Raw genomic sequence first — 25,525 nt, 5'->3', positions numbered from 1 at the left:
TTTAGTTGGACAGGAGAGCTTACGTTTCAGTGACAGATTTGTCACCTTTTCCTTGTGAAAGGCTTATGAGAATCACAGTTTCCCTTCAGGTAAGTTCCATCCATGGTGTGACATCCTGCTGTCCTTCTTCTGCCAGTTAGTGGTTGGATCACAAACTCATGAGGGAAGAAAATGAGATACGATTCCCCACACTTTTGGTTACTGTCTGCATAAAGAAGTAGAGAGGGCTTGAACATGCTGTTTGGTTTATTAATCGCCACTTAATTTTTCTGAATTGATTACTTTTCTTCTCATTACAGTAATTTGTGTACATAGTATCAAAGTATGAAGTGACAGTTTCATGCAGTTCAGTATTTGGTCCAGGTCTAGCCAGTTAATACACCATAGTTAGATATCACAATTGAAGTAGTAATTATTATCAACTAACTTCCCAAATTACACAAACATATTTATTTTACTGACTAGGTACAGAAAAAGCCTGATAAAGTGAATGAAGATCTCCTTACTGATGGAACAACAGGAAAAAAAGGAAATCGGGAATCAGTTACAAGGTAATGCATAATTTGTTTATGTTTTACCTGTGCCAGGACATGTTTATTATTACTTATAGCAAGTAAGTGTTTCTAACTTGATGGTGCTACAAATATGTAAGAAGGCTCCCTAAGGAATTTATAATATAAATATTATGCTGTGGTCCCCCACAACATCATTCTCTCTAAATTGGGGAGAGATGGATTTGATGGGTGGACTTACTCAGTGGATGAGGAATTGATTGGATGGTCGCATCCAGAGGGTAGTGGTCAACAGCTCATTGTCCAGATAGAGATCAGTGACAAGTGGTGTCCCTCAGGGGTCCGTACTGGGACCTGTACTGTTTAATGTCTTCATCAGTGACATAGACAGTGGGATTGAGTGCACCCTCCGCAAGTTTGCCAGTGACACCAAACTGAGTGCTGCCGGTGACATGCCTGAGGGACGGGATGCCATCCAGGGGACCTGGACAGCCTTGAGAAGTGGGCCCATCTGAACCTCATGACGTTCAACAAAGCTAAGTGCAAGTTGTGCACCTGGGTTGGGGCAATCCCCGGTATCAATACAGGCTGGAGGATGAAGGGATTGAGAGCAGCCCTGCCGAGAAGGACTTGGGGGTACTGGTGGATGAAAAATTGGACACAAGCTGGCAATGTGTGCTCACAGCCCAGAAGGCCAACCATATCCTGGGCTGCATCAAAAGAAGTATGGCCAGCAGGCTGAGGGAGGTGATTCTGCCCCTCTACTCTACTCTGGTGAGACCCCACCTGGAGTACTGCAGCCAGCTCTGGAGCCCTCAGCACAGGAAAGACATGGCCCTGTTGGAGTGTGTCCAGAGGAGGGCCACAAAAATGATCAGAGGGCTGGAGCTCCTCTCCTATGAGGACAGGCTGAGGGGGTTGGGGTTCTTCAGCCTGGAGAAGAGAAGGCTCCAGGGAGACCTTATCGCAGCCTTTCAGTACTTAAAGGGAGCATAGGAGGCTGAGGGGAGACCTTGTCACTCTCTACAACTACCTGAAAGGAGGTTGGGGGGGGGACACGTGACTGACACCTCTCCTCCCTTCCTAGTGACAAGTGAGAGGACGAGAGGAAATGGGTTCAAGTTATGTCAGATAAGGTTTAGATTGGATATTAGGAAAAATTTTTTCACTGAGGGTTATCCAACACTGGAAGAGGCTGCCCAGGGAGGTGGTGGATTCGCCATCCCTGGCAGTGTTTAAAAAAAGGGTAGACGTGGTACTTGGGGACATGGTTTAGAAGTGGTTTTGTCAGGGTAGGTTAATGGTTGGACTTGATGATCTTAAAGGTCCCTTCCAACCTCAACAATTCTATGATCCTATATAAGAAGGATGGGGACATACTTTTTAGCAGGGCCTGTTGCAATAGGACAAGGGGTAATGTCTTTAAACTAGAAGACAGAAGATTTAGACTACACATAAAGAAGAAATTCTTTACTGTAAGGGTGGTGAAACCCTGGCACAGGTTGCCCAGAGAGGTCGCAGATGCCCTGTCCTTGGAAACATTCAAGGTCAGGTTGGATGGGGCTCTGAGCAACCTGATCTGGTTGAAGGTGTCCCTGTTTATTGGAGGGGAGGTCTGACCAGATGACCTTTAAAGGTCCCTTCCAACCCAAACTATTCTATGATAAAAGGGGGAGGAAGGCAAGCTATAAAGTCGTGTACATCTCGTTATTTATTTCCTTTTTAATCCCTCTTTGCATTTCTAGTTCATGTTCATTTTCTTCATTGGCATTATTTTTGTTTTGTTGTGGCAGGGAATCAATCTCAATGTGAAAATCTCATCCAGTAATGTGGTACTCAGATCTATCAAAATGAATATCAGAAGGCAGGCTATGATGCTGCTTGTCTGCTGCTAGACATAATTTATGAAATCTCAAGAAGTGTTTTTGTGTTTGTCAATAAAATACCTTTTACTTTAAAGTTAAAGTTCTATAAATAATTGTAATAAACATCTCAAGCTTTACACTTGGGGCTAATAACATTATAGTCTTTCTAATTGGCTGTATATCATTGTAAAATTTCAATTGCTCATAATGTTGCTCATAATTATGTTGACTGTGGATTATGTGTGGTTCAAGCTGATTTTTTTTTTTAAATTTGAATTTAGTTTTTTATTAGTAAGATACAAATTCTTATGAAATTGTTGTATCAGTTTTAAGGATGAGATAAGGGCAAAAAAGCATGTTTCATCTTTATTTAGAAAAATAATTTTAGGGTCTTTTTCAATAGACTAGTATATTTGTACTGTGGATCAGAACATGGGGTGTTGTATCAGTTTCCAAGACATGTTAATTGTCCTTTCAAGAGCATTTCAATCAAACCACCTTTGACCAACATATTTTAGAAGCAGTGACCTGGATGGTCTCTGAGTATTCTTTCCTTGTAACACTTCAGAGACCTTTTTCACAAGAAACACCTCAAACAGATAATGTTCCCAAGTGTGAAAATTGGGGTGCTAGCAGAAGGACTTACTGAATTCCCAATGATCTGACTTCTTGATGTCAAAGAAGAATGAGCTTGGGTCTTCAATCTGGAATGCTGATAACACAATTCATCCACTCTTTCAAGGTGATGATAATTCTTCTTCTGGATTTTCAAGGCTGTTGCGGGGGGAAGTGTTTAATTTCATTGTTTCCATACTGGACTCCATCCACTTTGTAGGAAACGCTTATGTTTGCTCTCGGAAAGTCTGTTTTGCAACGCAGGTTTTCTTTCTGCAGTATGCTACCAAGTGCTAAGCTGTCATGGCTGTATAATTGCAAAGGCAAAGAACTAAAGGTAATGCCTTTTGAGATAACCAGTTCAGGGCTAATGACTTGACTGTGTAAACAACTTAATCCAAGTAATCATAGATCTCTTTGCCCTCAAAGAGAAAAGAGTTTGCTTTGTCCATAAGTACCTTTAAGCATTCAAGATTTGCTGTCCAGATAAAGTCTGATTCCTCCATTGTTCAGGAGAACATCTTTGGACTATAATTCAGCTAGTAAGAAAGGAATGATGTCAGTATGAGGGATTTAAGGAGAATGGCTTTTTCATCACTGTTTTGGCTGTACCCTAAAGACTTCCTGGCCCACAACAACTCCTGTGAGATTCAAAAAAGGTTTTCTTCGGTTTTCAGTAGCCCTGGCAATGGTTGTCAGTCACAAAGACTGTTAAAGAAGATAAAGAAAAGGCATAGCAGTTCTACTTCATCTAGTAAACAGCTGACCCCAGTTAATCCTCAGCACACACATTTCTTGATAGATCCAGAACAGGCTTGTTTCGGCTTTATCATCTTTCTTGTATCTCAAGTACCTGGACATTTTATTGAGTCTCTCTTGCTGATTTTATCCTCATTTATCCTCAGATGATTTTACTGTTACAATATTGAGTAGATACAGAAAGCCTTCCAAACTACTATACTACAACTCTCAACAACTTCTTCCTGACGTCACAGGTCAGGGAAGTGTACCCACATTTCTGCACAAAGGTGGTCTCTTTTGCAGAATGACATTAGTTGAAGGAATTTTTCATCATTTTCAAGCTTCCCATTCTAATTGGCTGCATCAAAGGATGTATGTGAAGTGGTCAAAATCTTAGCTCCCTCTAAAAAGATTACAAGGCCAGAGATCTCACCATCACAACAACCCCATGCAGTGCTGCAGTCTTGGGGCGGAGTGGCTCAAAAGCTGCCTGGCAGAAAAGGACCTGGGGGTGATGGTGGACAGCTGGCTGAATATGAGCCGGCAGTGTGCCCAGGTGGCCAAGAAGGCCAACGGCATCCTAGCCTGTATCAGGAATAGTGTGGTGAGCAGGACTAGGGAAGTGATCATCCACCTGTACTCAGCACTGGTGAGACCCCACCTGGAGTACTGTGTTCAGTTTTGGGCCCCTCACTACAAGAAGGACATTGAGGTGCTGGAGCGTGTCTAGAGAAGGGCAAAGAATCTGGTGAGGGGTCTGGAGGACAAGTCTTATGAGGAACGACTGAGGGAACTGGAGAAGAGGGGGCTGAGGGGAGACCTTATCACTCTCTACAACTACATGAAAGGAGATTGTAGAGAGGTGGGGGCTGACCTCTTCTCCCTGGTGACAAGTGATAGGATGAGAGGAAATGGGCTCAAGTTATGTCAGACGATGTTTAGATTGGATATTAGGAAAAAATTTTTTCACTGAAAGGGTTATTAAACATTGGAATATTCTGCCCAGGGAGGAGGTGGATGTGCCATCCCTGGAGGTGTTTAAAAACAAGGGTAGATGTGGTAGTTGGGGACATGGTTTAGAAGTGGTTTTGTCAGGGTAGGTTAATGGTTGGACTTGATGATCTTAAAGGTCCCTTCCAACCTCAACAATTCTATGTTTCTATGATCTTCCAGGACTAGCTTTTTTCATAGTGGGTTGGTTCATCAGTGTGCATCAGGCTCGGAGCTTGGCTGGGCTGTTGAAGCCCCTCACCCAATAAAGCTTACTTGTTCTTCCTGTTGATTCAAGGCTGTGGCTCAGGGGCGTGATTTGAGGCCTGCTGTTTGTCTGTCAGCTTCTTGCTCTCTAGGAGCTTGTCAAATATTCTTCCTCTTTGATATCTCAGAATGAAAAGTATATCCTGTCAGCGTACTGTTCGTTACAGGAATCCACGTGTGCTCTGGCCTGGGACATGTCTGCATACCACATCACCCAAGTCCTTTCATAATCCGAACTGCCCTTCTCCAATTGACTGCTTTTCCCATGTGACTTTACATGTTAACCCAGCCATCTTCAGAGCAGCCTGTTCAGTTTGGAAGAGCTCTGCCTTCTGTAAAGCTTTCCATAGTCAATGTTTTAGAGATCCTTGCATCAAAACCTGATTTTCTTTTTTCACATCTGTCTTTGTCGTCACATGTGGTGATGGTTGCATTATAAGGAGCTTGACATTCTTTCAGTCCTGCTATCGCTAAGTATAAAAATTGGAACAAAAAGTCAGAAGGAGAGAAGAGGGACTGTGAACTGCAGTCTATTTAGCCTGTGAGAACTCAGTGCTAGTTGCAGGGTTGTCATCTTTGGAGATGCCACACCATGCAGTCAGTGCTGCTCCACTGACGTCCCTTTCTTTTGCGTTTGCTGTTGTCCTGATCAGGCGTAACTGTGCTGTCTCCTCTCACCAATGCTGAGTGAAAAGAATGTGGATTTCTTAAAAAATTATTCGCACCACTTACACACATTGCAGTCTTCTGAGATTTGAGCTTTGTATTAGTGGAGTGATGTGAATTCCTTTACATATGTTGGAGATCTGAGACTTCTCTCATTTGCTCTTAAAGATTGTGAGGGATACTTATTTTTATACTTTTTAAAGTACACTTTTAACAGGGATCTAACCAGCAGACAAACTAATAGGAGTGACTCACACAATCTAAGTGTGTGAGGAGCTGTTTGCAATGTAGAATCACAACCCAGCATGTTTGCATCACAGAACTTTTGCTTTGTGACCATCAGCTTTGAGAACAACATGAAAAAAAAAAAAAAAAAAAGACTATTGAGGTGAATCTCCAACAACCTAAAGTCATGCTGTAACCAATTTGGCTAAGGCAGCCTTTGCAGTTCCGAGGTCTGTGAAGCGCTGCTCTGAGGGAGACTGCAGCCACCATCTCTGAGCTCTGTGTGCTGGAAGGCACACCTGATTAAAAAACAATCCTGGTAGACTTTGGTATTGAAAGCAAGCAAAGAATGCTCTGCAGCAGAAACAGAAAACCTCTGGACAATGGACCTCAAAGATATAGGGTAGCTTATAGATCGAGCAATTGGATTAATTTAAGGAATAATTCGGCAAGTATTATGAAAAACATTCAGGAAATCCCATCACCACTGTTACAAGAGTGTTCTGGTAAAGGCTACTACTCCCCATCTACTTCTCATTTGCTGTTGGTAAGGTACTGGGATAAATATGTGGTTTGGCCTGGTGTAGCCATCTTTTATTATGTTCAGTCAGTATTTTAGAGCATATATTCAGCTCAACCACCTATAGGGCTATGCAGACATCCCTTACCTCAAGAATATGCATTGGTTCTTCTGATGTAGAATACACATGGATGAAGCTTGAAAAATAGTCATTGCTGATTTTAAAAATAACCAGTTCTCAAGATATTCTGGCTGTGCGTATTTCTGATTTTTTGCTTTGATAAAATGGGGAGTTCTTGCCAAATTTGGGTTCTGTTTGATTTAAAATATTGGAGACTGCACTTGTGGCATCGTTTGTCCCAAATGACTGGGTATGAGGTGGTGCTCCCAAAAGATTTTGGTGTCATAGGCATGTGCAGTGGGAGTAGAACATAAGTGTATTCAGTTACTGCAGGATAAGTATTTCTTTTGTGTCTTTTCTTACTTTTGATTCTTTACGAGCTTAATGGTAATGTAGTAGTATTTTCTTTCTGCTGAATGTTTACGTTATGTAATAATTTGGGGGGATTTTTTTCTTAGATTTTCAGAAGACATTCCAGCAGAAGAGAAGGAAAAGAAAAGTGATATTCTTAACATTTTTTCAGTTGCTTCAGGCCATTTATATGAACGTTTCTTAAGGTAAGGAAAGGTAAAAGGTTAACAAGAATTTCATAGCGATACTGTAAACGTTCGTCCTAAAACTAAGCAGCTTAAAGAAACTGACTCTTTTAACAAGGTGTGAAGAATAAATTGTCAAAGCACCGAAAAGTTGTATACAGTGAGGACTAAATTCACCTTTGTTTGAGAACAAAGTGATTCAATGTATAGATGTTCAAAAATACCATTATTCTTTGAAGAAAGAAAAATGTTCTCCATCTTTCATGAGTGCATATGTGAAGCGTGAACATAAAAGATGAAGTTTAGCCTCTCTTTATCAAGACGAGGCAGAAGTGACTTCATTAGACTTGTATCTATTTATGTTTAGTCCAAACTGTGGATACTACTATGTGCACATACATCCTTACTTATCTCAGTGTTCATTCAATAAGCCATGATGGCTTTTAAGGAATTCTTATGGTATTGCCTAATCTGTTCACAACCATCTCTGTTACTTTTCTCATTTGACTGCTTGTCTACAGGTATCAGATGTGGGGATCTTCCTATCCTGAAATGGAGTTTTACAATTCTTACATGCATATTTATTTGGAAAGTAGTATTTTGTATGTGTTGATTTTTATTTCTTAGTAGTCTGATGTAGTTTGAACATCTACATTTCTTTCCTTCAACCTACAACAACTTTCATAAAAGGAGAGATTCATTTATTTTAAAGGAGGAAAAAAAAATTATTTTAAAATAACCTACATGCTTCTTTACCTTGCTTTAAAGTTTATTATTTCTTTATTTTTAAGGCAGACTTGAGCTCGTGTAAGGTAGTAAGGCATTGTTTATCTGTCTGGTTCCACCAAACAAATACCACAATAGTGGGGGAAAAAAACCTGAACCCAAAATAGTGATTCTTGTACTTATCAAGGGTTTTCTGAAGAGGATCGTAACTTGAATTACGCTTTTTCTTTTCCCACTGTTTTTTTTTTTTTTTCAGCAACCTTATTAAACTCAATCAATATTTTCTAAAATAAGTTGTCTCAGTAGCCAAGTTAATATAAGGTATTAATCGTTATTGTCATTTCGCCAGGCACCTCTCTTACAATAAATTTTGTTAACAGGTCCACTTTTGAAACTGTTCCTTCTAATGTTGCTTCGACAATCTGGGTCAAATAAGTCCATCTCAAAGCAGTCTTGAACACATGCTCTTTAAAGCTTTTAATTAGAAATAGACAGAAATTTCTGCTTAAACTGGGTCAAAGAAAAATATACTTTAAAAGTTTTAGCACCTTTTAGGTGCAGTTGAAATTTAATGACCTGTGTGTATTTGTTTGTTTATTATAGACTTATATTTCCACAGAATTATGATGCTTTCTGTCCTACGTCACACAAAAACACCAGTTAAATTTTGGTTTCTGAAAAACTATCTCTCACCAACATTTAAGGTAGGAGAAACATCTTCCTTTTATTTTTTCTTAAAAACTTTAAGTAGTTTTTTTTAAAAATTACAGTAATTATATAATTCAAATTTAATTGTCACAGTGGGAAATGATCTCTGAATGCATTCAATACCAATTTTAAAAGTCTCATGAGTAACATAGTTCCTTTCTGGAACCCAAAACCCAGTGATATATTATAATAATTTATTCTCTTCTGGTAGTCTCCAGGAGCTTGAAATAAATGCTTTATATATTTGTGTGGCTGAGGATACTACTAGAACTCTTAAAGAAACTTTTAAAAATAATAAATTATGTACTCAGTAAGGCCAACACAGCTGCAACTGTGTTGCAACATTCCCTCTTTTTCCTTTTGAGTCCTTGTGTGTCACATACATGTGCAACTAATAGTTTTTTGATTCTTCTTCTAGGATGTTATTCCTCACATGGCTAAAAAGTACGGTTTCAAGTACGAGTTAGTACAGTATAAGTGGCCCCGCTGGCTTTATCAACAGACAGAAAAACAAAGAATTATCTGGGGCTACAAAATTCTTTTTTTGGATGTTCTTTTCCCTTTGGCTGTGGATAAAATAATATTTGTCGATGCTGACCAGGTAAGAAAAAATAACGCTGTATAAATGTATGAGGAATCGTTTTGGTTTAAACTGATCCGGTTTCGTTCGCTGTGGCCATTTTATTCAGATGTTGGTCCCGTAAGACTATTGCAGTTGTATGAGCAGAACCAGTGGTGTTGCAGAATGTGAAATGCAGTAATTTCACCTGTCTCTAGTCAGGTAGAAATTTATGAGTCTTGGCACACTGAGTTGCCCTAAATTACCTGTGAAGAGAGAAAGGCACCTGGAGAGGTATGTGTGATCTTAAAGGTGCATTTCACCTAAGGCATATTTAAGTGATTCAGTCTCTGGGCTGATTGTGAGAGGATTTCTCCACTATGTAGGGAGTCTGAGGTGTTTAGTTTAGACCATTTGAACAAGTTGTAGACGGCTGAAATTTTTCAATATTATTCCTCTCTCTGTTTTTCTTAAATTTGTATGCAGTCTTTCACTCAGAAATGAATATTGTATAATATACTGAAACATAACAGGCTGTCTCAGACGAAACATTGAAGTGTCTGTCACATGGTTATTAAAAACCTCAGAACAAATATTATGTATTTTTGGTCCTTTTCAAAAACTTGAGAATAAATTAATTTTAGATGTAGTAACACAGACTGCAATGTTCTGCAATTTCATCTGGATACAGTAGTAATATTGGATGTCTCTCCTAACTACTATCCTACAGATTTCTCTGTACTCCAAAACAGCTAAAGATTTTTTTTTTTTGCACTGATGATAAATTAGATTAGCAGGGTTTGATGGAAGAATGATTGATTAGTAAATAAAGGCCACTTGTAATATGTCTTTATAAACCATTTTTTAAAGTACTTTACTACTAGATACAAAAATTTTTCCAATGATGCAATAATTTTGGAGTACCCAAGTAATGTAACAAAAAAGGAAGGATTTTTTTAGACGGGGAATATTCAGTAGATTTTGAAAGTAATACTCCTGCATGACGGAATTTAATATTGCGCAAGCGGAAACACTGGTCCATGAATTAAAAATAGTTTGCTCATTTGATTTACTTATTAATTGTGTTACACAGATGGACACAGAATAAACACTTTTTTTTTTTCCTTGAACAGTAATTTGGTAAATACCATTCCAGTGAAATACTTTATCTGTATGCCACTGTTGTAGTCTCTCAGGTGTTTTTAAATTAAAATTAAACTTTGGGAAGCCTGCTGCAATAACTACCCTCATATGCACACCTTAAAACCAGTATTAAATTATAAAAATAAGGATATTTATATTTAGATTGTGAGAAGTGACCTAAAAGAACTCAGAGATCTAGATCTAAATGGAGCTCCCTATGGATACACACCTTTCTGTGACAGCCGTAAAGAAATGGATGGCTACCGCTTCTGGAAATCGGGATACTGGGCATCGCATCTTGGGAAAAGGAAATACCATATAAGGTAGGATAACTCCTTCCATATTTTTGTGCATTTTGTGAATTTGATTAAAATCTGGGTCATGGTGTTGGATCACTGCAGCATTCAAATGCAATTGCCCTATAGTCATTCTCAGTAAGAGGTGAGAATTCTGATGACATATTGATTTCACTTTTTTATTGTAGCTTCAGCCACTTAATTAAAAAAAATATTCCTTTAGGATGGGAACAGTTTTTGGTTTCTTGTTACTTTTATTAACGTTATCAAAATGAAGGTGAAACTCTACAAAACTTAACTCTTTGGTTTACCTTTATAGTGCCTTATATGTTGTGGATCTTAAGAAGTTCAGAAAGATTGCAGCAGGAGATAGGCTGCGGGGCCAGTACCAGGCTCTTAGTCAAGATCCAAACAGTCTGTCAAATCTAGATCAGGTATGTATGGCTTTAAGCAATTTGCGTTTTATTGTCTTTATCTTTCTCAATATGCATGGAATTATTTTGTATCTCGATGTATGTGTTATATAATTCTGAAACTATTTGCCCTTTACTGCTATTTGAGTACATTTCCAGGTGCGCGTATGAGCACAGGTCAGAAAACTGAATACTAAATGATGATTATTTAAAATAATTGTTTAATATGAAAAAAATGAGAAAACAGCATAGAGGACTGCTGTCCTTTATTTGCAGTTGTTCTATGTGCATATTTCTTTTTCTGATTATAATCCTATATTCTGATAACGGTAATTACATTCTTATTTAGGAAGAGCTTTTTCCTCTTTCTTCTTTTTTCCCATTAATGTATACTTAATTTTTGTAAGTTAACTGCTAATGCGCTCTACTGGTTGCTGTACGTGGTCACCCTGGCATGACTGTAGTCTGCATTTATATAACTCCAATTTTTAGAGCTAGGTTGGGTAACTCAGGGTGCAAGTCCCAAGTATGTAAGCAGATCCTAGATGGTACAGAACGTACTTTATTATTTTCTTCTGTAGTAGAGGATCTTTAACTCGGTAGAAGATTGATAATACAGCTCATCCGATTTCTGCCTGAATAGATAACACTTTTTATTTATGCCTCTCTTTGGGTGAACTTCAGAAGGCTTCATAAATGAGATTGCCCCTGCTTTTGTCATTTTCCTTGTGGAATCAGTAAAGCACAAAAGGTGCCTGCATTCCTCTGCCCTGGTGAGGCCCCATCTGGAGTACTGTGTCCAGTTCTGGGCTCCCCAGTTCAAGAAAGACAGGGATCTGCTGGAGAGGGTCCAACAAAGGGCTGCAAAGATGATGAGGGGATTGGAACATCTCTCATATGAGGAAAGGCTGAGGGACTTGGGTCTCTTTAGTCTGGAGAAAAGAAGATTGAGGGAGGATCTTATTAACGCTTACAAATACTTAATGGGAGGGTGCCACAGGGGATGAGAACAGTCTTTTTTCATTGGTGCCCAGTGATAGGACGAGGGGTAATGGGCACAAGCTTGAACATAGGAAGTTCCATCTTAACATGAGGAGGAACTTCTTTACTTTGAGGGTAGTGGAGCACTGGAATAGGCTGCCCAGAGAGGTTGTGGAGTCTCCCACTCTGGAGACATTCAAAACCCGCCTGGAGGCCGTCCTGTGCAACCTGCTGTAGGTGACCCTGCTCTGGCAGGGGGGTTGGACTAGATGATCTCCAGAGGTCCCTTCCAACCCTGACCATTCTGTGATTCCGTGAGTTCCTCTGTCTTACATAGGTACATTATTGCCACTTGCATTTTTTTCCAAAAATAAAACTAAAAATTGAAAATAGCAGTTCTTATGATACTGGACGAAGAAAAGTGGAAATACAGCTACAAACTTGAACTAGACTGGACACACAGCTGGAGCAGCCTTAAGCTGTAACTGTTAAGAGCAAAAGACTGATGTAACAGCAACAGTCAGATTTTGCCTCTTTTCTGGACAACAGAATGAAGTATTGGCCCTGTATCACACACTTAGAGAGTCCTGATGTGATAACAGCTGTATGTTTTTCAAACATAGTCTTAACTATATGTACAAAGTGTCTTTCAGAAAGGCCTTTAGGATTCAGAAGCTTGTTACAGGGCTTCCACCATAATGCTGCTTTTCAGAAATAGTAGTTTTATTGAAGTATTGGCCCTGTATCACACACTTTTGAGAACACACTAATGTTCTCAAAATATTAATAATGTATATCTTTCTATCTTAAGATTATGTTTTCAATTACAGGATTAATACACGATGGCATGTATCTCTTACGAGTCTGTTGGATCAAATGGAAAGCCACTTAAGTGTCTCAGCTACTTTTCCCTCAGTGCTTCAGTGCTGAGAGCAGATGTTAAGTTAGCTAAATCTTGGCAGAATGGAATTGGAATTACTTTGGAAAGGGAAATATTTCAAAGTAATATTTTTGTAGTAATCTGCTTTCCGACTGTAGTGATAGGAATCACCTTGTGTCTTCATTGCTACTGTTTACACCAAATACAGTAACATTCCTAGAAATACAAAACACAGTGCAATATATTTTACAAGAGTCTTGGAGAACATTTATCTACTGATAAGTATGCATTATGATAATTTTTTTCTTTCTATTTTAATTTTAAATATCTGACTGGAGTGCTCACTGTGCTTCTCGAAGAAGCAGCAATCTCAGCTCTTTGCTCATCTGCCAGCACCGATGCCTTCATGGGTAGTAGTTAAGGTTATGCTAATATAAACCACAAAATAGAAGTAGATAAAGTGGGGAAAAAGGTAATTTTAAATGCCCAGGAGAGTAAGTAAAGAACTCCTAAGGAGAAAAATTACACATGATAAAACCTAGACTTCCAGTACAGTGTATTTAATCGTACTTTTTAAAGAGAAGCATGTAAATGTCTATGTATAGATGACAAAACAAATACTTGACAAATATTTATACTAATAGCAATTCATTAAAAAAATAGATCCTTAACCATCATGTTCTTTACTTAAAGAATAAAAATCAGCAGAAAGGACTGTAAGACTACTTCTTTTATTAAGATGCAATGTTTTTGTAGTCTTAAACTGAGGTTTTATTTTCTAACAAAGATGTTGCTGTAGAGGAGTTCCCCTTTAAAACTGTAGGTTATCTGACTGAATGTGAAAACAGTCGTATTGTAAATCAAATTGAAGAATAACTTTTAAATGTTGTTTGTGAAAGTCTAGATGAGTTTTGTTTCAGCAGTTTACATATTTTGAATTAACAAGAATTTTGGCACTGACAGTAAAAACAATCTGTTCTTACCCTTGTTCATTTTATTTTTCTGATTCATGAATATTTCCTCTTTGATCTTCTAGATGTGTTTTAGTGGTTTTGAGGATAAAACTCTTCTGAAAGGATAAGCAACATTTTGTTTAGATTTTTTTTTATTTTATTTTCTTCTATTTACTTTAAATCTTGGAAGTAGCAGCTGTCTTTCTGCTTTTTACTCTATATAGCAATTTGTAAATTCACAACTTTGAGAGTTACTGTAGTAAGTCAGGAATTGCAATTTCATTTAGAAAGTCAGAGAGGCACGACAGGAAACCAATCTCTTCTCTTGAAATTGAGATGGTGATAAAGCATTTCTTTTACTTTCCAAAAATCCATAAAGTGAAGTTTTTTTAAAAAACAAAGCATTTAAATCAATGTTTAATGTCTTTACTCTAAGTATACTTACATTTGATGTAATTTTCTGCACTAATATCTGTATTTGAGTTAGATTACATGCCTTTCATAATGCAGCTATATGTGCTGTTTTATTCTGTCACATTTAGCAACGTGAATTGGCAAAATAAGATGTGACTAGTACTGACATTTATTTTTTTTAAGTGTAACATAGGGGTTGCAGATGTGAAGGAGCTTATGAATGGATCTACCAATTACACCTGTTATTTTTAACTGTGGTCAGAGTACGTGAAGCATATGACCACCTGAGCTTTTTCTCATTTGTAAATGCTGTTCCCTACATTCAGCAAGATACTGGTTCAGAGTTTTCATGATGAGAGTACTTGACTACATAATAATAAAGGTTTTAAAAAAAAAAAAAAAAAAGACATTTTAAGCGAAGTAAGGAAGATGGCCAGAATAGCAGTTTAATAGCTTTTCCTTTTCACGCTCATGTTTCTGGAATCCATTTTCCTCGAAGTCGTCTAAATTTAGAGTAGTGGTGTAATCCTGGGTTATATGCTTTTGAGCTTTTTCTTTTTCAAATTTGAGGAATGGAAAGGTGTTTGTTTTAATAATTCCACAGCCTATTTCTGCTTAGTAGTATTTATATTACGACATGCAGTATCTGAACCACAAGTGTCAGATAGCAGTATTGCTTATGTCAAGCTAAGGAAGGACAGACATAAGTATAAGAAAAAATTGCTTGAGAAGTGAGAGGTGGAATTGGCCATCAAAATGAGCATGACTTAAGTTTTGAATCTACCTGAAAAGAACTAGGTGAGCACTTAGCAGGAAACCTAAGAAGAAAGAATAGAAGAACAATTTGCAGAAATTGAAATAGGCAAAGATATTCTACTTTTAAGTAGTTGCTTGATAACCAGTTACACTAAATTCAACACTAATTTCTGATTTTACAAAATTTATACAGGATCTTCCCAATAATATGATTCATCAAGTAGCTATTAAGTCTCTTCCTCAGGAATGGCTTTGGTGTGAAACCTGGTGTGATGATGAATCCAAGAAAAAGGCTAAAACGATAGACTTGGTGAGTTGATTTTGAGTTAAATTAATTTTATAGATTAAAAACTCTGCTGTAATTTCTGTGGCTTTTGAGATATGCTTATGCGATGTCATGGAGGCAGCATTGCTGGAAGGCACTGGAACACTACTTCCCTTCCCCTACAATAAAGCAATTTTTCTCCTTTCCTCCGAGACCTCTTCCGCTTGCCCTGTACCAAATTTACTTATGTTAAAGCTGAAAACTGTACCCCAAGATTAAATGTTGCTATCTGTAATTGGACAGGATTGGGGTTTTTCAAGCCTGTACACGTGTTTTCCTTATATTTTTTTCCATATTCAGCCAGGTTTGTGGAACTCTGAAGTACTGTTACCTGTCTGGGTATTATGTGCTGCTGTTGCGCTCCCTACAAAGGACGTTCCTCCAGAACCCTCTGTGTAGAGGACTTAATATTATTATGGTTTTCTCTGTCCATTTCACCACTATAAATGGGAGATAAAGCAGAGCTTAAAAAGTGTAATTCTGAGGAGACTATCCATATTTAGAAAGAAGAAAGTGTCTTTCTTTGGGAATTGAAACAGAGACAGAAAAATGCTCTTCTCTGTCATTATTACCCCATCCCATTTTTTTTCCCCCATTCTCATTTTTTTGACAACCCCCACGCACTGTAAGTAATATTTCAGAGATGTAATTCTGAAGAAAACCAGAGTTGGAATCTGGTGCAAATTTTCAGTATGTAAATAGTTCTGTTTTCTTTGTGTCTTTGCAGTTTTTAAAATAAGCATTTTTTTTTTGTACCAAAGATGGGCGCTCTCTATTCAAGAAAGATTGAAATTAAATTACTAGACCTTCTTTCAATCCCCATTATCATGTATCACTTTTTATTATCATTTCCATTTATGTTATTTTATGGATGTAATCAATTACGTTTTCTAGACAGCACTAGAGGAAGCATCACAAACTTAATAAAAACCTATCAGATTCAATTTCAATATGCTCACATATATTTTGGATCTCTCTGTGTAACTTTGTCTAAATCTTAGTACTCATGTGCTAGCCGTGTCTCTGCTATCCATATAGTCAGGAGCACATGCAAAAATAAGGGTATTTACAGTAAAGTGTTTTGAGTTATTTAAACAGGATTTATTCACATTTTTTGGTGTGATTTTTTTTTTTTTTTTGATTAATATCAAGGTAACTGACCTTGCACGCTGTCCTTACCTGAAATAATTTTGTCAGCATTTCCAATTTCATTGAAGTTCTTTGGAAAGGTGATATTTTCACATTCACTTTGTTTACATCTAGTATGTTTTAAACTTTCAGTGCAACAATCCCCAAACCAAAGAACCAAAATTAAAGGCTGCTGCTCGGATAGTTCCCGAATGGGTTGACTATGACTCTGAGATACGAAAGTTAATACAGCAAATTGAAAAAGAGAAGAAAAATCTGACATCGTACTTTCAAAAAGGTAATTTACATGCATAGTCATCTGTTAGCTTTAAAAAAATAAAAAGTAATGTAGCTGAAATTAAGATCAGGGTCAGTAGGCACAAATATTGTATTTGTATAACTTTGCCTGCTTTTACAGAAATTGTGCGGGTTTTGAGTCACGTGATGCTTCTTTACATAGGAGTTACACTAAGGGGATAAAATCTTTGTATGTAAAGCTCATGTCTATTAAGCAGTAGGTAACTGAGTCTCTTAATTTGTTTCTGCACCTCTCACTTTGGGATTATCTATGCAGGGCCATTTCATACCACACTACATGGTGTTATAGTTTTACAAATAGATTTTGGTTTATTTGTGTACTAAACTTGTTTTAAACTGAGTTAAACAGCACAAGAAAAAAAAAATCTTGTAGGACTTTCAATAAGACTTGATTTCGTGTAGCAATGTGAAACAAACAAAGGAAAAAGGTGATTTCAGCTCTCAAAGTTGAAGAAAAAGCTTAGCAGATAAATATTTAAAAGTCTTGAGTCAAAGAACAAATTCACTTTTTGTTATAAAGAATTCTTAGTTGTTTTTATTCTTTGGGAAAGCTTATGGTCAACTTTTAGCGAGGCTCTAAAAATGAAGTTCATGTTGCTGTACAAGCAGTAAACAAAGTAAAAGGCTGTCTCCACATTTTACAAAACTAGTCATTAGATCTGTAGATAACTGGGTTTTACAATTGTTTTTTTTTCCCTTTGGTTACAGGTCTGAAGCACGATGAACTTTAGCACAGCCTATAAACAGCAATGGTGACAGCTCAATAGTCTTCTGGGAAGGACTGAATGGAAGTTACGAATGTTACATTGGCACTATTTGTAGCATTCTTTAATGTGAGGTCATATATTTTATAACTTATAGTGTTATTTAAAACCTTTTAAATGAAATACAAAAACAGAAGAGAAATCCACAGGTACTTGATTATATTTTTAACCAATGCAGAATAGCTTTCTGAATTCCTTTGGGTTTCTTTTCCTTCACTAAAAAACAGTTTGCCTAAAGAATTTTACAATATAAAGAATGATGTTTTCAACTCTTCAAAGACATATTGTGTCAGTCTGGGGGAGCACACACATTAAATATGTACATGAACACTGTTATGTGCATATTACATGCATTAAGCTAATGTATTTAAATATAAAGAATTTTGGTTATATGTCCGTAGTTTTCTCCCTGGAGAAATGCTGTGGTCACAAGAAAAAACGTCAGTGTAGCAAGATTTAGATGTAAAAAAAAAAAAAAAAAAAAATAGTTTGCGTAATTTAGACCACACAAATCTAAGTGAACTTGGAAGCTTACTAAAGCAAGGAATGTCACTTTTCATTTTTTATGCAGGATTGCTGCACTTTTACTAATGTTAAAAAGTCATTTTTGATTCTTAGGCTCCTTTTGGTCACTTAATAGTATGTTCTAAAATTCCATTATGTTTTCTGGTTAAGATGATTTTCCAACCAGCATAGATTGCATCAGAAGGTCAGTACCTGACAGCTGTTTCCACTCAGTTTTCTTTATCATCATCCTGTTTAGAATTGAAAATAAAATAATAAAATACGTGAGCAATTTTGACTATGAATCAGTGGTGTCTCCTGTAATTTTCTAAATATGTACTCACAAATCCGTTGCTTTAATGGGCTACTGACATTTTGATCCCACAAAAATTGCAGTGACAAGTTCTTGCAATACACATATTTGAAAATAGGGAATTTATTTCTTAAACTGAAATCTAGTGCCTTAAATACATACTCTGTTGTTTAGGCTGTGCTGGTTTCAAAATAGATTGGCTATGACCACAAATTCTTATAAGAACAGCTTAATGCAGTCTATCAGTCTAAATGCTTGAAATTATAAAAGGCAATTTGCACTAAGTGGGTGAATTCATGACGAGTTGCATATTTCCATACCAGCAAAAAATGAATAAATAATAAGAAAAATGAAGCATATTTTGTATGTACTGTCATTGTCCTCAGGTATTGGTTATTTAAAATTCCTTACTGCGAGAACAAGTATTTAAAATCATGCTTTGCTGATGTTTTTCAAGTCTTAGTAGTATGAGATACGCAGATTTTTTTTACAGCTTTTTATATTTTTATTGTATTACCTTTATGCATTTTGGACAGTTTTAACATGTCACATATGAATTTTAAAAAGTCTGTTGGGGGCATTTCTTTGTATGAAGTACTCAACAAGGTATTTCCTGTGTAACCCAATAACAGTAATGAGTAAATCCTAATGTCAGTTCGTTTTAGCTGTGCCATTTCACTGCAATATCTGTTTTGTTACGCTTGTTCTCTAACATAATCACTTAAGGATATCAGGAAACACATATTTGTACAGAGAACTTTTTTCAGTTGGTATTTTTGTACCATATAGATGAACTTATAATTGACTGAGCAGATGTATATGCACCAGTACTATAAATTCAATGGGTAACAAGGAAAATATTGATACTCCATATCAGAGGAAAAAAAAGTTACTCAACTGCTTCCTGCTTTTGTCTTTTTTTTTTTAGCTCATACTTCCATCCTGATGCTTTGCAGCAGCGTTTCACATTGATATGCCTTGGAATTTAATGCTTGAAGCATACATTGGAAAACTTTTTTTTTTTTTCCCAAGCCAGAAGTTAAAACTTCTATATTTTTAAGAAACCCTAGTTCTTGTTAATTATGATTATCTGTGTGGGAAATCTCTGTTATCCAGTATAAAAAGGAGATAATTTATGCACTGGTTTCTTGTTCATTTTATCTGCAGCATTCTGTTCTTTTTTAAATTGATTCCTTCTACAGGATTAAAAAAAGAAATAACTCTTTAAATACTGTTTCCTTTGGATCACTAAAATGATTAGAATATAATGTATATCTATATTTTGAAGATTTAAAAGGTTCACGCCGTTTTCTATAGTGTTGAATGTATTTGTAAAAAAATGTTTTACAGCATTTCTTTTTTCCTGCATAATAATGTTTTCAGGGAAAGCTCTTTTTTGAGATATATATTGGTTTATAAAACAAAGAGGGTCCAGCAAATATATTCACTAGTTTTCAAAGATCTCTTTAGAGCAGCACTTTGAATCATTAATGTATCATTATATTTTTAATACCAAACCAATTGATTGTATATGTTGTAGAAAATATTAAAAGGTGCGACTGGAGGAAAAAAAAAAATCATGATTTTCTATTCACCTATTTTGTATTATACGGTAACTTGGTTAATAGATCCAAGGCAAAAAAAATGCAGCAAGTCCTCGAGTGTCTTCTATCTGCAGAAGGTGTTTGTGCTGGGAAGCAACAGCAATGTTCAAAACTGGGAATCTGCTGTAGGGTGAGAACTTAGAGATGCAGAGAGCTTTATTTCTAGTTTCCAATCTCTGTGCTCTGCCCTGTAAAAGGGAAGAAAATGCATCCTGGATTATAGGAGTGTTACCAAAACCTGGTTCAAATCAGTAAACAAACAAAGTAATATTTGAACTCTTCAAATGAAGAGTTTATACAATTTACATTCATACTGCTATTACAGTGTCTCTTCTTAATATCCACTTGTAAGTTGAACAGAAAATGAACAAACCAGAGAGTAGTGCAGTATTGTTGACAAGCCAGAGCTTTGGTATTGAAAATATTTCTCAGTAAGGTTCCTTTTAACCTTTTTCCTAAATAAAGTGCTTGCCTCCACACCGAAACTTCATAGAATCATAGAATACCAGGTTGGAAGGGACCTCAAGGATCATCTGGTCCAACCTTTCTTGACAAAACCACGGTACCGACAAGATAGCCCAGCACCCTGTGCAGCCAAATCTTAAAAAGTGTCCAATGTTGGGGAATCCTCCACTTCCCTGGGGAGATTATTCCAATGGATGATTGTTCTCATTGTGAAAAATTTTCCTCTTGCGTCCAATTGGAATCGCCCTAGGAGTAACTTGTACCCACTAGCCCTCATCTTTTCCATGTGACTTCTGGTAAAAAGGAAGTCTCCATCCTCTTTGTAGCCACCCTTTTAAATACTGGAACATGGTGATAAGGTCTCCCTAAAGCCTTCTTTTCTCAAAGCTGAACAAACCAAATTCTCTCAGCCTTTCCTCATATGGCAGGCTTCCCAGTCCTTTGATCATCTTGGTGGCCTTTCTCGTGACCCTACCCAGCCTGTCCGCATCTTTTTTTATAGCAGGGACCAAAACTGGACACAGTATTCCAGGTGTGGCCTGACAAGCACTGAACAGATTGGGATAATGACTTCTTTATCTCTGCTGGTGATGTCCTTGTTGATGCAGCCCAGCATCCTGCTGGCTTGCTTTGCCGCAGCAGCACTGTTTACTCATATTGAGCTTGTTGTCCACCCAGACCCCCAAGTTCCTTTCTACAGAGCTGCTTCCCAGCTAGGTAGATCCCAGCCTGTGCTGCACTCCTGGATTATGTTTTCCCGGGTACTTGTCCTTGTTGAACTTCATAAGGTTCTTTTTAGCCCATTCTTCCAGCCTATCCAGGTCTTCCTGTAGGGTGGTTCTCCGTTCCAAAGTGTCCACTTCCCCACTCAGTTTGGTATCATCAGCAAACTTCATCAGGGTACACTTGATCCCATCATCCAGATCACTTAGGAAGTTGGACCCAGTATCAATCCCTGGGGGACCCCACTTGTGACAGGTTGCCAGTTTGAAAAGGAGCCGTTTACCCACCACCCTCTGGGTGCGGCCTGTGAGTCAGATCCCCACCCACCAAACAGATCACTTGTCTAGGCTGTAATGCAACAGTTTCTCTAGGAGGAGGCTGTGGGAAACCATATGGAAAGCCTTGGAGAAATCTGTGTAGACAATGTCCACCTCTCACCCCACATCAACCAAGCAGGTTACTTTGTTGTAGAAGGGGATCCGGTTTGTCAAGGACGATTTGCCCTTGGTGAATCCATGCTGGCTTTTCCCAATCGCGTGCTTCATTTGACTTGCGATAGCCCCAGGAAGATTCATTCCGTAACTTTGTGGGGATTGAAGTAAACGTGATGGGTCTATAATTTCCTGGATCCTCCCTTAAGGCCTTCTTGTAGATGGGGGTGACAGTAGCCTTCTTCCAGTCTTCTGGGACGCATCCCGATCTCCATGACTTCTCAAAGGTTATGGAGAGCAGCCTCACAATGACATCAGCCAGCTCTCTTACCACCCTCGGGTGGGTAGCAGCAGGGCCATCCATTTGTAGGGGTGAAGCTCCTGCAATAGTTCACGTACTAACACCGCTTTCACTGGCAGTAGGTCTGTGCGTCAACCTGGATTGTTGTTCCCAAGGCCTGGGGCCCAACGGTGTTGGTAAAGACAGAGGTGAAGAAAGTGTTTAGAACCTCTGCCTTTTCAGCATTGTTGGTGACTAATTCATCTCTGCTGATTAACAGTGGGCCAATATTTTCCTTCTGTTTACACCCAATGGATGATTGTTCTCATTGTGAAAAATTTTCCTCTTGCGTCCAATTGGAATCGCCCTAGGAGTAACTTGTACCCACTAGCCCTCATCTTTTCCATGTGACTTCTGGTAAAAAGGACCCTCGGGTGGGTAGCAGCAGGGCCATCCATTTGTAGGGGTGAAGCTCCTGCAATAGTTCACGTACTAACACCGCTTTCACTGGCAGTAGGTCTGTGCGTCAACCTGGATTGTTGTTCCCAAGGCCTGGGGCCCAACGGCATTGGTAAAGACAGAGGTGAAGAAAGTGTTTAGAACCTCTGCCTTTTCAGCATTGTTGGTGACTAATTCATCTCTGCTGATTAACAGTGGGCCAATATTTTCCTTCTGTTTACACTTGTTTACGTACCTGAAGAACCCTTTCTTGTAGTTTTTGACATCTCTGGCCAATTTCAATTTGAGCTTAGCTTTTGCTTTTCTAACTGCATCTCAGCACGCACTGGCAATGCCCTTGTAGTTCTCAATGGGTATTAATCAGCTTTTCCATCTCCGGTACCCTCCTCTTTTGGTTTTGAGCAGACTCAGAAGGTTGCAGGTAAACCAAGGGGATCTTATGCTCTGCCTACTTCCCTTACATTTAAAGGGGATGAACTGGTTTTTGTGCTTCAAGGAGAACAAGGAAGCAGTCCTCTACCCATTCCAGGAACTTGATGGATGAGATGTGAGCTGCTGTATTGTTCTTCCAACAAATGTCTGGGTGGTTGAAGTCACCCTTAAGAACCAGATTCTGTTGGCCCAAAGCTTGCTTAAGTGACCCAAATATTGCTTCGTTGGCTTTATTGTCTTGGTTTGGATGTCAGTAGCAGATGACCTTCATGACAGCACCAGCCATGAAGCTAGAGGTTGATTTGCCTTGTATGTCTATTTCTGGCTGCACCATTTCTTCCAACTGGTAAAATGGAGGAAAAGATAACGTGGACACCACTACTTTTTGCTTGCACCCCTAGGGCTTTGTAGCCTTCCTGGGATTCTGCCCAGGTTCCGGCTTGTGGTGTCATTCATGCTCACATGAAAGAGCAACAGTGGATATAGTAGTCTGTGTTCTTGACAAGTTGTGGCACCTTCTTAACAACATCTCAGATCTCAGCTCCCGGCAGTCAGCAGACCTCTTGTGACTCCCTGTCAGGTCAGCAGATGGGCGCCTCAGTGCTCCTTAACAGAGTCACCCACTACAAGCACTCGTCGTTTCTTTTTGTGATACCCACTGTGTGCTGTTGGTACAGTTTCTCCTTGAAGATGCTGCTCATGGGTGTCTACAGCTGTTAAAGCTTCATACCTGGTTTTGGTTATAACACTGCTTTACCTTTTTAAGTTTGATAGATGGTTTCTTCTTTCCTGCTTATGCTTTGTCTCTATGATTTATTCCTTTGTTCAAAGTCTGGATTTAAGTACCTGCAAGAAAATTTGAGTGGAAGTACTGAAATGTTTGTTGTGGGGGTAACTACCTTTTTATTATGTTAGAGCAAATCCTTAATTGATGTAATCCAGCATCATGTCTCCACTACATCACGTAGTGCCATGTATGGGATAATCTCCTTCCCAGCAGGACAGGGGGCCACCATCCAGCATGCGTTGCCTTCACTAGTATCCATTTTTTAGCAGCTACTTCTAGTGTGACATGTTGACTCTTGTTGAATACTCCTTGTACACCACGTTGAAGTCTGGTCTCAGCTCCTGACATACTTCATGCTTTAGCTCTGGTGACTATGTGACATCGACTGATGAAAAGGGTCCTCAGCAGCGGGGAGTCTGTGCCCTGCCCCTCTCAAGGACGGGCTGCTTCAGGGGGCAGGACACTCAAAGCTATTCCCTTTGCTTACGCTTTTGCACTGATTTGGCAAATAGAACTTTTTTTGCCCTCATCCTCTACTGAACCTCAATCAGGTGCGCTCTCGAGCTGCATGGGTTTAAATCCCTGTGAAGCAGGGGGGGGGTTGAGGACCTCACATCTCCCACTGACTGAGAGGGTGTGCTCATTCTGATCATGAAATCAGTCCAATTTCATTCCCAGCAGCTCCTTCGGACACTTCTCAGCCAGCTGCACGTCTAAAGTCTCCATTTGGTTTGTGTAGTCCTCTCCCAAAGGCAGGAGTCACACGGTTATAGCCACAATCAGGACCGCTGAACCGAAATCTGCCTCTGCTGATGGAGATGATGGCTCTTTCGCCTTTGAATTCTCACTCTCTGGACTGAAACATTCTGGCAGCTGCTGAACACACATTCAGAAGCCTTGAAAAGCGTGGCATGTAATTAGCTTTCTCTAGTCATTGGTGTGTCGCTCTGGACCAGATTTTGAGCTCTGCGATGTAGATGGTTTTTGAAGTGCCTTTTGCCAAACAGAAATTTATTTATATTCTTGGCTTAAAAACAGAAGCAATCAATGCTTTTTTTTTTTTTTTTTAAACCTAAAGACATGCATGAAAAACAGATTAATAAAGTTGTGTAATTAGTTACATGGTTGCTGACCTTTTATTATCAGGTAATTATTTTCTTCCTTTGCAAGAGATAATGGTTCTATACAGATAATGGTTCTATACCGCAGGCCTGGAAGTGCTTGGTCTCTACACCTTTGAGGTGCTTTATCTCCAAGGGTACCATACCGTAAGGTCAGAGTTTCCCAGCGCAGCAGAAGACGATTGAGCGGTACGGTAGCCGTTGCCTAGTGCAGCGAGTAGCCAGGTTTGCACTTGTGACGGGGGTTGCGGTAGGCACTCTGATAGTACAAACCGCATCCTGAGCCCGTGTTGGACTTTTTGAAAAGAGATTTTGTCTTTGCTTGCAGATGTTTACCTTTCATGGCGGTGCAGGTGAAAGAGAAGCAACCAAAACTTCACCCCTGAGGGCCTAAGAGCAAAGGAGCCTTCAGCGGGGTCATTTTGTCCTCCGCAAGTTCAGTTCTGAGAAGCCAGCTTTCCCAGGTGGGGCCTTTCCACTGACTTGTCATATCAACTGTCTTTTTAAGTTCCAGGTATTCGACAGACTGATGACACATGGTCAAGTTGACTTACACCTGCTTTCAGGTAATGCATCTTCTTGAAATGTCAGTGTTCTCTCTGTCCAGAGGTATGTATGTAACACTTCTTAGCAGTGGTGTTTGTCAGGGCGTGTAGTTTTAGCTACTCACTCAAAATATGAGGCACACTGCCCATCTACTATGATTTACCCCTCATGTGGACATGCTGCGTAATAACACCATGTTTTCAAGTCCACCACCCTTAATGTGAGCTCAGGAAGAAGTTTTTCACTTTAAGGGTGGTAAGGCACTGGAACGGGTTGCCCAGAGAGGTTGTTGAGGCCCCATCCCTGGAGGTGTTGAAGGCCAGGCTGGACGTGGCCTTGGGCAACCTGGTCTGGTGGGAGGTGTCCCTGCCTATGGCAGGGGGGGTGGGACTCGATGATCTTCAAGGGCCTTTCCCACCCAAAACATTCTCTGATTCT

General features: G+C 38.8%; 1 protein-coding gene across 1 annotated transcript in view; it reads left to right on the top strand.

Annotated features, from left to right (window-relative positions):
* UGGT2 (UDP-glucose glycoprotein glucosyltransferase 2) overlaps window positions 1-17,587 on the top strand; it is a 107,345-nt gene extending 89,758 nt beyond the window's left edge. Inside the window, exons 34-42 of the mRNA XM_009891936.1 lie at window positions 466-551; window positions 6,981-7,079; window positions 8,404-8,488; window positions 8,911-9,093; window positions 10,357-10,517; window positions 10,810-10,924; window positions 15,081-15,197; window positions 16,494-16,638; window positions 17,367-17,587. Of these exons, the coding sequence (XP_009890238.1) occupies window positions 466-551; window positions 6,981-7,079; window positions 8,404-8,488; window positions 8,911-9,093; window positions 10,357-10,517; window positions 10,810-10,924; window positions 15,081-15,197; window positions 16,494-16,638; window positions 17,367-17,389 (1,014 nt within the window). The 3' untranslated portion in view covers window positions 17,390-17,587. The remainder of the gene's footprint in view (window positions 1-465; window positions 552-6,980; window positions 7,080-8,403; window positions 8,489-8,910; window positions 9,094-10,356; window positions 10,518-10,809; window positions 10,925-15,080; window positions 15,198-16,493; window positions 16,639-17,366) is intronic.
* The last annotated feature ends 7,938 nt before the right edge of the window (window positions 17,588-25,525 follow it).

The sequence above is a fragment of the Charadrius vociferus genome, unplaced genomic scaffold (genome assembly GCF_000708025.1).
Source record: "Charadrius vociferus isolate BGI_N301 unplaced genomic scaffold, ASM70802v2 scaffold110, whole genome shotgun sequence".
Lineage (NCBI taxonomy): Eukaryota > Metazoa > Chordata > Aves > Charadriiformes > Charadriidae > Charadrius > Charadrius vociferus.
The sequence above is the reverse complement of the archived record's forward strand: the minus strand, read 5'-3'. Positions and strand labels throughout refer to the sequence as shown.